This window comes from Oreochromis niloticus, linkage group LG23 (genome assembly GCF_001858045.2).
Source record: "Oreochromis niloticus isolate F11D_XX linkage group LG23, O_niloticus_UMD_NMBU, whole genome shotgun sequence".
NCBI lineage: Eukaryota > Metazoa > Chordata > Actinopteri > Cichliformes > Cichlidae > Oreochromis > Oreochromis niloticus.
The window spans coordinates 31,017,183-31,030,218 of record NC_031986.2 but is presented as its reverse complement, the minus strand read 5'-3'; the positions used below and the strand labels follow the sequence as shown (position 1 = coordinate 31,030,218).

The 13,036-nt window shown below is 41.2% G+C and overlaps 1 protein-coding gene and 1 long non-coding RNA gene across 4 annotated transcripts in view; one reads left to right on the top strand and one right to left on the bottom strand.

Annotated features, from left to right (window-relative positions):
• Nucleotides 1-511: 511 nt before the first annotated feature.
• The window catches only part of pbx1b (pre-B-cell leukemia homeobox 1b), a 65,492-nt gene continuing 52,967 nt past the window's right edge, over nt 512-13,036 (top strand). The window contains exons 1-2 of one of the 3 annotated variants that reach the window (XM_005451136.4): nt 512-1,228; nt 2,050-2,123. In XM_005451136.4, the coding sequence (XP_005451193.1) occupies nt 1,041-1,228; nt 2,050-2,123 (262 nt within the window). In that variant the 5' untranslated portion in view covers nt 512-1,040. The remainder of the gene's footprint in view (nt 1,229-2,049; nt 2,124-13,036) is intronic. The other 2 variants (XM_005451135.4, XM_003444302.5) reach the window with 2 other exon arrangements.
• On the bottom strand, nt 11,687-12,548 carry LOC112843871 (uncharacterized). Its single transcript, XR_003216411.1, has 3 exons — nt 12,245-12,548; nt 12,113-12,159; nt 11,687-11,896 (listed from the first exon to the last, which is right to left on the bottom strand). It is a non-coding gene; the product is annotated as an uncharacterized LOC112843871 (long non-coding RNA).

The window sequence follows — 13,036 nt, the reverse complement described above, 5'->3', positions numbered from 1 at the left end:
CTGCAACAAAACAAGCTGTCTGACTGTGGGAGTCAGTTTCTGATATCAAAATGAAATATTAATGACATCAGAAAGGTGTTTTTCATAATGTGTCTCATCAGTAGATGGATTTTTCTAGTCGTAAATCTTTATGCACATTATCTATCTAATATTTATAACAAATGAGAAGGCTGGCCAATAGTTTTGATTGGTGCCCCTTATCTTGGCACAGCATGGAGATGAAATGGTCTCCACGGGGCCAGCTGGGGCTCTTGCTGAGGTCAGAAGGAGAGGCTAAAGCAGACCTCTTATTATTTATTTGGAGTTCAGGCTCTATCCATCACTGCGAGTCCTTAGAGTCTCCATGGTTGTAAGGCAGCAACCACATCTCCCAGCTTCTCCACTGAATCCCACTCTTACAGTCCAATGATAGACGTTTCGCGAGAGGCACCTCAAGGTGGGGCTAAATGGTCTTACAGTATATTCCCAATCATGTCGCGTAGGCGGAGTCTGACTCTCATGCTCTTTGCTATGTTGCTGCCTGCCCAGCTTCTACTTTAGCTTACATGACAAAAGCAAGGGGATGGAGTGACTGAAATAAACCTACACTTCGTGTTTCTCACAGCCACTTTTTGGGGGGTAATTTAGCAGGGAGAGGGGGGTTTGGATCTCTGCGCGACATTACAAGAAAACGTGCATGTTTAGTAGTAGAAAGCAGCTGCCTGTCTCTTTTACGCATACCCTACTCCAGTGAAGGCAGCAGCAGTTCAGATCAGATTTCACATTCAACCCCGACCAGCTGAGAGAGAGAGAGAGAGACAGCCAGAGAGCAGGAGGGCTCGTTTCTCCGCTTTCCTCTCCGAAACCCCCTTTTTTCCTGAGCGCCACTGACCGTTCCAGCGAGGAAAAACCCGGGTGTGCGGCGCAGTTATCGGGATTTTTTTTAATTTTTTTTTTTTACCTCCCTCCCTCCTTTTTTTCTTTTATGTATTTTTGCAGGATTTCAGCAGCGAGAGTACCACAGAGAATTAGATAAGAGGGAAGAAGAAGAAGAAGAAGAGATGGACGAGCAGCCGAGGTTGATGCACTCTCACACGGGGGTAGGCATGGCAGGGCACCCCGGCCTGCCGCAGCATATGCAGGAAGGCACCGGAGGAACGGACGGTGACGGAAGAAAGCAGGACATTGGAGACATTTTACAGCAAATTATGACCATCACGGATCAAAGTCTGGATGAAGCCCAAGCCAGGTAAAGGACACGCGCCGGTTCGCTGTCAAGAGACGGCGGTGGCAAAGTAGATTAAAAAAATAACTAAAATTAAAAGATGGTGAAATTTAAAATAAAAAAACAAATTCTAAATATATGCGCGGACATTTCCAAATTTCCTATGCGCTACGGCGAAGATGAAAGTACAAACGTAAAGGCGGTGCGTTTCTGTGCAAAAGCCGACACAACCGATTTTGCTCCAATTAAAATAACTCGACAGCCGCGCTTCAGCAGAAAATTAAAGTGTGTGAATATGGCGTTTATTGCCAACGTGTCGCCCACTGAGGGTATTTTTAAAACACTTTTACTTTAGCGCAGTCAAGCTGCTTTTATTAGTGCACTCAAATAAAGCTCATCATTTATTTCTAAATATGAAATGGAATAAGCGAGTAACAGCCCGCGCTGTCTCTGGAGTGTTGTGCAGTTCACAGCAAAAGCAGAGCAACTTTCTTACTTGTGATACATAATTCAGGATTTCATCCATCTTGTGTGTTCCGCCTTAAATTCAGCGAACGCGAAGTTATGCATTAAAAATGTCTTTGTTTTTGTTTTTTTAATTGAGGAACTATAATGCTATAATTTTATTTTCTTAGTGTAAATATTGGAGCGTCCATAAAGGTAACTATCAATGGGTTTATAGCACATGTGTACACATACAATTTACTTTTTTCCCTGTAATTGCTCTGTAGCGTTTAACTGTTTAATAAGTTAAATCGGTAGTTTCTGATCAGTAATTTGACACAGGATAAAATCTATGCTTTTCCTTGCTGTGGTTTGCTCATAAAGCCACTTTTCTGTTTCAGGAAACACGCTCTGAACTGTCACAGAATGAAGCCAGCTCTTTTCAATGTCTTGTGTGAAATCAAAGAAAAAACAGGTATGTTCATACTAATTTTGCAGGAGTGTGTACCACTGCTCTGTCGCTGCCTCCAAATGTCCTTACGCAGGAGGGGAATTCAAAAGGGCACACACTGTATTATTAAGTAGCTGAAAAACCCACAGAGGCACAGTACCTGCTCTCCTTATCATCAGAGTCTAATTTGCTATTGAGGCTCAAATTCACGTTGGAAGGCTCGATTCAGTCACAACACAATTCACCATATAAATTTCAGTGACATGTAAGACATGTGTTTCCTCATGTAGCGCTAAAGTCTGCGTGTTTTAGCGGTTTCACAATAGGAACTGTGGACAATTACCTCCAACAGTCCTTATCAATTATTGTGTCAAAATATGAATGAGGTTCTTTTTTGATGCTATTGTGGAATAATAGAGAGTATTGAGCAAAAATTGTCACAAGCACGTTGATGTCTCCCCTTGTGAGTTAACTGTCAAGTCTGCTGAATACGTCTCTTTCTATTATGTATTGTGTCTCTCTATTAAAGCAGTTGTGAGAGAGCATGTCAGCAGAATAATTGCTAGGAGAGAAATAACGTAACATAGGAGGCGTAAGTCATGTTTCCAAATCATTCTCCCTGTGACATTTTTGAAATTGGCACAGAGAGAATTCAGTGCACTTCAGCTTGATAGCGTGCACCTCGTCTTTTATTTCCTTGTCTTTACACCGATGTGCTTTAGGACTCTTGCAAACTTACATCGTTGAGATACCGAGTTGCCAAAACCATGGCAGCAAGAGCCAGGGTTTCTGTGTGTTTCACACTCATTAGTGCATGAAATCAAATGGAAGGGGGGAAGAAGATATTGTTTCATTGTCTCCAAAGTTGCACTTGCTTATACTTGACCTTTGTGGTAGCGGTGATTGGTGCTGTTTGTGTTGTTTCTCGTGTGTGTGATCCCACCCTCGCTTGGTGCTTTCATGGATGTTTTCATTGAGGCTTTCATTGAAGATCACCTCGCTGCTCACCCCCCCCCCCCCCCCCCCCCCAAGCGTGGCAGTTTATCTTGAATCGGCCACTGCCTCAGGAGAGAGCAGGGGGGCCTTTTGAAGCCTGCTGGCTCGCTCGCAGTTTTGTTGTCTTGGTAGGTTTTATCGAAGGGGAGTGACACAGTTATGCATAGTGTTTTACTCCCTGGCGCTTCTCGGAGTTCATCTAAAGTTCGGCTCTTCTGAGAGTACAAAGTAACTTGGACCCCTTCCTGCCTGCACTCCCTTTTGTTTTCGCTTTCAGCTGGTAACCTATAAATACAAGGTGCAGCATAAGGAGCTGTGTGCTGGAGATCTGGTGCCTGTCATGTTATTGTAGTTTTTTCATTTTATCCAGTCAGCTTTGTTCTAGTTTAGAAAGAAACATTTACAGCAATTTATGCAGTTTCTACTAATTCGGATACACTTTATTTGTCTTCATTTCTTTCCACAGTAGAAATAAAACTCAGAGATTACTACAGCAAAGAGTAACTGTGTATTTCTCCTTTCTCACACCTCAGCTGTGCAGTCAAGTTTAGTGTAAATAAAGTATGGAGTGTGAAAAACATTTCCTTCCATGTAACACATCAAGTCACTGACAGATTAGGCGCCATTATACAAAGGTTGTGCCCGCTCTTTTGACTTAATCCTTTCAATAATATTTGCCTTTCTTGATGAGACCAGCAGTGTCATTAGTACACGATGAGCGATATTATGAATGAATATATCTTGGGTCAGTTTTTGAATTTCAGCTGTAAAAGGCTTCTCTGCTGTGTTGTGAAAAAGTCGTAGCTTGTTGCTCCATCTAGTGGTTTTCCCTTCTTTTGAAATCTAATTAAAATAGTGGAATTACTGAGTGTTTAATATCTTTTTTATTGTAATGTAATTTAAGTTAAGAAATTTTTCAATGTACATTTACACGAATCTGAGGCTATACTGGCAAAACAAAGTAGCTGAATTGGCTTTTATGTTAAAAAGTGCTTCAATGTTTACTGTAAAGTGTAAATTTGGTTCTTTTTACTACATTTTTTTGGCACACCTTTTTGCTTAGACGTTCTTCATATTTCAATATTGAAATTACTACTAAATCAGTATAAGCCACTTTCAAATATTTCAGCGCGCAGCTTTAGCAACTGCTCGGAGCTGCAAGTGAGCCGCTGTAACTTTGTCCTCAGTAACCATCAGAGTGCAAAGACAGTGTGTATCCACAGAGCTGCTGTTTGCTTGTGTATATTTTCCATCCCTGGAGCCGCTGACAGCACCTGCAGGACACAATGCCAGTGCCGATCTAGGGCCTGAACTTGTGACCTGCTCTGTGTACTTTTACTGGGAAGAAGTGAGCGATGGCCAACAGAAATATTGTGCAGTATAAACAAGCACAATAGAACACCGACACCAGGGAGGAAAAAGAGGAGGAAGGAACACTTTATTTAAACCAGTGTTTTTAGGTTTTTTTTCTCTTCCTTTTTTGACAGACAGCGGCTCTGACTTTACCCAGATTCATTCCGGGCATATTTGGGCTGTCTATTTTACTTCAAAGGAACGCTGTTTTCCTGATGCTGTGTGTGTGCGCGCGCGCGCGTGCAGCATCATACATTAATAAGAGGAGACGAAGCATAAAATATAAAGAGCATATTAATTATATGACTGTATTTATCTAAAATGTGGAGCAAAGGTAAAAGCAGCACAGCTTCTCCGTGTTAGTGCTCATCCTAGCTGTGTCGCTGAGCTCTGGTAGTTTCACATAGATACTTTCCAAAAATATGTCGTAACAGTTGGACTCCACTGCCATTGGACGATATAGTCTTTACCTCTCACTAACTGATTTCTTTAAATTAAGAGGCTGGCAAAGGTGAATATATCAAGTGAGCTATTTGTTTGTCTATTAATGTATCTTTATCACAGGTATTTTTAAGGTGCGCTGTTTTTTTCTTGGGCTTCTCCCTTACTTTTTTATGATTGATGAAAATGCCTCTTTAGATAAGCAAAGGCTTGACAAACTGATTTGGAAAATGAGCCGCCTTGACCTCTGTAAACACTTCATCAACATCGTAAATCTCTGGCAGTGTCAAACAAAACCACTCCTTGACTGAGCTGCTCAGTAAATGCGCTGCACTGACTCGCTGTTTAATTTTTTTCCTCTCAACCTCAACAAAAGGCCAGCTTTCTCGTGGCCCGTGTTTGTGTAGTGTAAGGTTTCAAGCCTAGGGGATCCTCCATTTATAAAAATGACTAGCCGAGTGATGTAATGTTATTTTTTGAAGGGTGAAAATAGGGTGTTTTATAGAGGGCAGCCGAGCAGTGTTTGACAGGATGAAATGAGCCAGAGGTCTGATTATGGAAGGTGTGTGGAAGCCTACACTACATTGACTTGTCAGACCATTCAGATGCTTGGCATCTGCCGATTTGTATTACAGAGGCTGAACTCGGCTCAGCTCTGCACGTCACTGGCGAAACGCTTTGAAGCAGCCTTCGAGGTGATCAGGTATGATGTAACCTTTAAAACGTGATACAGCTGGTGCAGTGCTGAAACCGCTGGCCAATACTTAAAAACTGGTAAGATGGCTGACAGGAAATCTATCACCGCTGGTATTGATATGCGATCAATCACCTTTAAAGCAACAATACAAGTATGTCCGACGTGAGGATCCATTTATAAATGGAATATCTTTTGCTTTTTTGCCACTGAATGGCTTTTGTAATTGACTGTTTTTATTAATGAATTGGTTAGCTTTGTGACTTAATGCAGTTTCATCGGATCAGTCAAAAAGTATTCAATTTACTGTCATTTAAGAACAAGAAAAGGAGCAAATTCTCCCATGCGAGCACACAGAGTTGTTGATTTATTGTTTTTTTATGCTCAAACAATTACTTTAAACAGTTTTCGATTCATTTCCATCGGCCGATTAATCAAATAATTGACGAGTCTTTGCAGTTTTCCGCAAAAGAGAGATTTGAACTGAAAAAATCTGTAAAATTGTGATCACATTTCAGTCCACTAAATGAAGCAATTGATGGATCAATCACAATTAAATTGTTGATGAATTGTTTTCATGAATATGTACCTGACTGATAAACTGACGGTTGGGTCTATTACATGTTAGAAGGTTGGTAAAAAAAAAGGATAAAGTTGTCTGATAGATGCTAATGTGGCAATGCACAGCTAAAGGCTCTATTTTCAGGTTACCAAACGGGTACACATGGAATATGAAATAGCCACATTACAGCAGCAATTAAGCATTTGTAGGGCTTGTTGGGAGTCACTGCAAGTGCAAAGCAGCAGGTAGTAACAGTACACATTACCTTCTGCGTACTATATTACATGTCGAGGTGGATGTCACGGGGCCGTGCCTCCCCTCTCGTGATCGTCTCCCGGTGGACGCAGATACGTGCAGCCTTTGTCTCCCTCTTATCCTTCCTCCCCCGTGCTGATACAGCAGCATCCAGCAGGAGAGAAATGCTAAGCTCGCCGCCACAGCTGTTTCCCCAATCGCTCTGCTTAATCATCCACTGAGAGAGAGGAAGAGCTGAAGTCTAATTCTGCTCTGAGGATGTCGACGACTGGGGAAAATGTGTTTTGATTAACCAACATAAGGCAGACTTTTTTTTTTTCGGTGCTGCATTTGATGCAGAATCGTAATCACAGAATCATCAGCGAGTGACAGCATTGTAAATGGCGAGCTAATACCATTACAGTATAGAACAATGTGGTTACATTATACATTATGCAAATTGTCAGTCGCCTAATTGATACATGTTAATCATATTAAGGAGCTTAATTATAGGAATCTTAGTGTGCTGCGATTTGGTAATTAACACTGACATCACACGTACAAGGAAAGTGATCTATTTTTTTCCAGGACACATTTCTCTTCTCATCCTTGTGAAAAGGAAGCAGCAGCTCTACATCGTTTTTATATTTTTGAATTTCCTGAACTGATGAATGATTTTCTTCCTCTCTGCTGAAGGCTACTGGAATGCAGTTTGTAGAAAAAATTACATTTAGCTCCCAGCAGCTCTGCCAGTGTGGAGATTACAGACTGAAGGCGAGATCCAAGCAGACTTGTAAAAGAGCGCGGGCCTCAATCTTTTACCTGAATGTCGACTCCTGCGCCTAAATATCACTGTTCTGCCATTTACCTCGATCAAGGCTCTCTTTGCAATCTCAGTCCCTGCAGGTTTGCTCTGCCTTTTTTATACTGGCCTCCTTAATATGTTACGAATTTAATCAAGTCTACAAATTTGTTATGCACGTTAAATTGAACATGCAATGGTACATTCGAATGTGGTTGCCATACCAACCCCCCAGGAGTTCATTTTCCATAATGTAGTGTTTGGAATCTCATTTCCTCCACTCTCCCCTGCTGCTACTTGCAGACGCCACCTCCAGGCTTCCACTGTATGTTCGCCACGGAGGAGGCTCGACTGCCACAGCTTTCAAACACTGGAGGGAGGGAGAAAGGAAGGAGAGAGGGAGAGAGAGGCCTCTCTCCACGTAGTGGAAATGACACAAATTAATATACACTACTTAAACCAGACCAAGATTAATGGTTCCCTTTCGCTGCAGCTTAGTCCCACTGTCAGTTGCCGGGTGCTCGTTGGACAAAATCAACACTAATCAACATTTATTCCACTTTTGCCCTGGGCTCTCAGGAGTCTGGCAGGACTGCCTGCCCCCCCTCCCTTACCTCCTCTCTTCCCTCCCAGCAATCCACCCCTCCCTCCGTCCGTCTCGCTACGCTTTTCACCTCTCATCCAGCTCCTCCATACATCACCCTCCTCACACCGCTCGGCTCCTCAGAGAAGAGTGCGCCCCCTCCTATCAGGCCACATTAGAGTCATGATAGATTTTCTCTTTTCATTTGCATCTGATATTTAACACAGCAAAGCAGTTGCTCTGTCACTTTACAGTACAAGCGTATGAGCGCGTGCACGCGGGCTCTTGTACGCGTGTGTCTTTTTGAAGCAGTTGGTAATCTTATCTGCGCTCAGTCACCACTGCATTATGGGAAACAGGATATTCATTCACTGCTCAGTCAGGAGTGTGTATGTGTGCGCGTGTCTCAAGTTGTGTATTTATACAGCACTTCATTTGCTGGAAAGTAGTATTTTAGATTTCCCACCACCAATAAACTGAACTCCGAGGTGTCACGTGCATTTTCCGAGTATCCATACAGCTTATCGTGCGCGTCGTAAATTTCCCTTTGATATCAGTGACTGGCACTCAGATCTGCTGACTCTTCTTTCAGCTCCACCATCAGCCTCGCACAGCAACAATAAGTATCCCGTGAAGGCTCATAATTGGCCGAGCTAATGCAGGTCACAATTCCACTGATGCTGCTCGACTCTTTGTCATTCCACCAGCTATGATAAAAACACGCTCACAGGGGCAATTAATAAGAAATATGAACAAAATTAAACAGCATCTATATCCTAACTGTAACTATATACTATGTAAACATTATATCTTGATTGAGGCTCATCTGCTGCAAAAGGAAATTTTAATGTTTTTTTTCTTGTGATTCCGATGCTTTGGTATATATTAGTATTTATTCATGCAGGGTGATTTTTCCACAGTCAGAATGGAAGTTTTGAGGACAGACAAATAAGTAATTCAACCAAAGGAAGGAGATAATGAGGAGAACTACATCAGGATGATGTAACGATCCACCATCATTAAATTTTGGAGACTGTTAAGATTGTTGAAAATTATTACATGATCTGATAGTGTTATGGATATTTCTGGTTAATCCATCAGCAGTAAACAGAGCACTTACAAATTCCAGTTTAAAAATAATTCCTGACATTACTTCCTGATATCTGGATATATAGGACTAATGTTAATTTAGCTGATGTGGTTGTCAGATGCTGTACCTCGAGTACTTCCAGGTCGTATAACATAACATTTTTAGATTTTACACCATAGATGGAAAAATCTTACATAACTACAGTCATGCAAGTAAGTTTGTTTCTATAGTTGTAAAACACAACAGCCTACTAGTAATATTAGCATGCCACTATAGATGCACCCACTGCTATTTAGATTTCTAAAAGTCTGATTTCCTCATTCCATTTTTTCCCCAAATCCTATTCATTACATTGTAATTACAAATTCAAAACATGAGTTGGCAGTAGGATTTTTTCAATGTCAGTGTTGGAGCTAATAAACATTAAAGAAGAGTAAGGCAAAAGAGAGAGAGAAAGAAAAGAGAAGACCTCAGAACCAGTTAACTGATTGGCAGTCATGAAGATGAGGAAAGAGGAAATGCTACGCTGCCAGATTACTGACTTTACAGAGTTAGCATCATGAGAAAGCACGTTTGGAGACATTATCCAAATCAGTTCCCAACTGGAGTGGTTCCAGTTGCCTGGGAGATGTGACATAGGTTAATATGATCACCAGAGAATCATTTATATCCGAAGCTGATTGGCCAGTTTTTAACCATGAGTTGTCAGCTGTGAAAGAACTATTTCTTTATAATAAGTTTCTTTAAGTTTCAAATTTAACACAAAAACAAAAAAGACAAATAAACCTTGGCATCGGATATTGGCTAAGCTTATTTCAAACATTGACATCAGCCCAGAATTTCTCAGTCGGTCCTTATTTGTCACTCAAGTAAGGTGGTGAAAAAAACACCCAAAAACCCCCTCAGATCTACAGTCCTTTTTTGTGTGCGTTGTTTTCACAACCATTTGGATTTTCATTCATCCAGCTATTGTCTTACCCACTTGTTCCTATTTAGGGAGCTGGATGTGCTGGATCTATTCCCAGCAGGCATTGGGTGGGAGCCAAGGAAACACACTCAGCGGGTGAACAGTCCATCACAGCAGTTCAGATTTTATTAATGTCCAGTAATCTGAGGTGGAATCCCTACTGCGACAGTCTCAGATTTAGAATCTGCGTGTCGCTTTATCCCCCTCTGAAGATGAAATTGTGCAAACAGCTGATGCCTCTTTTCCTCTTTTCCTACTTTGCCAAGATATTCAGCGCAGTGTTGTCCATCTTGTAGGACTGCACGGCCAGAGGCATTGTCATGGAACCAACTGGCCTCATTGAAGTGACACCTAGTGCTTTGTCAGCTTTGTGTCTCAGGTGCCAACCTGCGCTTCCCAAAATAAACTGTCATGCAATGTGGCAGGACAGAAAAATGTAGAAGGAGCATGTTGGGGCCCTGTGCCCCCCTGAAAGGAAACAAATGTTCCATAGCAGAAATGTATTGTGGCTTTGGATGCCTTCCCAGCACCGACACCAGCGACGTGGAGGGAAACTTAAAGCGTGGAGTGTGATCGTCTGCAGCATCAGCAGGGGTCGCAGCAGGTGGGAACGTAGAAGTAAAACGTGAAGTTTCTCTGCATTGACATAGCTTTTTAATTACATTTATTTCAACTTATTTCATTTCACTGTGGACCTGTTAGACTTTGACAGCTCTTTGTTACTTGCAGACATCCTCTTCCAGAAATAGCTTATGCTTACTGTAGTTAGCTGCTCTTCCTGTTTTTATAAATGGTCTGTCATTTTCTCTCTGCGGTGCAACATCACACCAGGGAAGTGAGCGGAGGATGTGTTCTTGGTTGAAGTCACTTTCAGACTGGTGTCAGGAGGCTGGAAAGGGTGAGCATGCGGAAAGTCATATGCAGAGATTCCTTACCGACCTCTAAAGTGTGACCACCAGCCGTGTCTGCCCTGTTGGATTTGGCCCTGAGTGTGTGATTCCTGTTAGATCTCGCTGTGGCCAGTGTGTTCTATAGCTGCTATGACATTTTTATGACTAGTGGACTGAAGTAAAGGTGGGAGTCACAAAGGCTTGAAATGGATCTGCACCTCTATAATGAGGAACCAGCAGCTAATCATGCACACAAAGGGAAGGCTTCTGTAGGCTGACAGCGAAAAGTATAATGATGTTTCACTAAACATGGATTGCAGAGCTGGAAAGGTTGTGATGTGAACATTGTTTGAGCCAGGATTGTCTGGAGGAGGAGAAATGGGCTCATTAATACTCTACAAGGGGGTCACTGCTCCATCCAAGCGAGACAATAAGCACTTCTGTTAAAGCCGTGCACCTACTGAGCTCTGAAATGTTACATTTGTATGTTAAAATTGTTTTTCAGTACAAACAAAACACAAAAGATTTTTCTAAAATTCAAGGTACACCTAATTCTCAAGGCTAATATTTGAGTTTTACATGAAGTCAGCATAAAAGACTGTTTTTATTTCTAATAAAACTTAACCAGTTTGCTAAATCACGTTCGTTTTATTACGCTGTCACTGTGACAGCTACACGACTTTGTGACAAATGTAATAAATCTTAATTGATTGAACAGTTAATAGTATAAAACTGAAGATGGATTCACTTTTAATAAATATACCAAATAAATCATTTCTAAATGAGATTTCATCCACATTTATCCTGTTGCTCCGTCATACCTTTAGCTGTGATGCTAACGTTGCTAAAGGAATATGAAACGTGAATGTGCTTTATGTAATTCCAATACTAATGTCATGTTTTTAGTTGGGTTTTCTTTACCAAGGAATTCAGAATGGTGTTTAGTGTCTACTGTTTTTACAAGATACAAGAAGCATAACTGGAAAATGCTATAAAACTAGCTAAAATAAGCTATCTGACAGACTCTGTTGGTAGCTTAATAAGAGGAAGTATTTTAATGTTGCGATTTGTCTTGTACAAAGTTACATTTTACAAAGTGATCCTGAAGTTAGACCGCTGACAGACTTCTTGGAGAACATCAAGTGCAGGGGTCATTGCAGTTTCCATTAGCCCATGGTAATCCTACTAACCAATTTTAAAAGAACAGAAAAAAATCCAACCAGTGACAAATCATTTTTGGATTAATTTCTTATTTATTCTAGCACTATTATTGCACTGTTATTCCAACATTACACCTTTTTTAACTGTACAATTAATCAGCCAAATAAAAAAAACCCATCAGGATAATAATTGATAATCAACATAATCATTAGCTGTATTTCTAACAGCCAACTGGCCGACCTGTCATTGCTCTTCTAGCTGATAAATCCGCTCTGCTCCTGCCTCCGCTGTAAAGAGATTGTGTTGATAAGTTAATATTCCGACAACAGAGATGAGATAAAGAGGTTTTAGGAGTTTGGAGGATAGTGTAACCTTGATAAAACGCTCATCTCAGTGACACTGATTTTCACCATCCATCTTCATCTGATATGAAGTATGCAAATGGTGGCATCGGCTGGGAGTGGAGTACGGTGCTGTTAAATGGGCCATTTCAAATGTTCTTTGTACCATGCTGACTTCCAAAAAATTCACTGTCAGCCAGCTCAGCGCAGACTGAAATCTTTTTGGAGACACTTTTCCACCTTTATCTTATATCTTCTTCTATTTCTTCCCACTTCCATCCGCCTCTCCCTCTTTTTTTTCTTCCCTTCTCCAGCTTTCCCTTCCCCTCTCCTTGCATGCCATACAAATTAGGTAGGCACTGACAGTGTCAGAATGGCTACTCATGAAATATTAACAGCTTGTAGAGAATTTTACATTGCTACATTTCTCTTCATTTTTAACTGTGTCAGCACAGGCTGTGGAACATTTATTTGTGTGAGTTCAGGAAGGCTATTACCCTAACAGCTTTTTTTTTTTCAATGTTGTAGATGATATCCATCAACCCTCTTTCCAAAACCATGCAGTCTATCTCACCTCAAATATTTTTGCCTTGCAAATGGAAGTGATTCGATTGTGTTTATTTGTACCTACCGCATCCTGGATACGTGATCTTTGGGTACAAGAGCTTCGATGTAAGAAGCTGTTTATTGCCTTATGAAGCTGGTAATTATCTCCTTATGGGTAAAATAAGACAAACACTGTGGATTAGACAACATATGGAAGCCTGTTAAAATGTCTGCATGGAAGGTAAACCTTGGACTGACTGTGGTAAACAATGAGTCC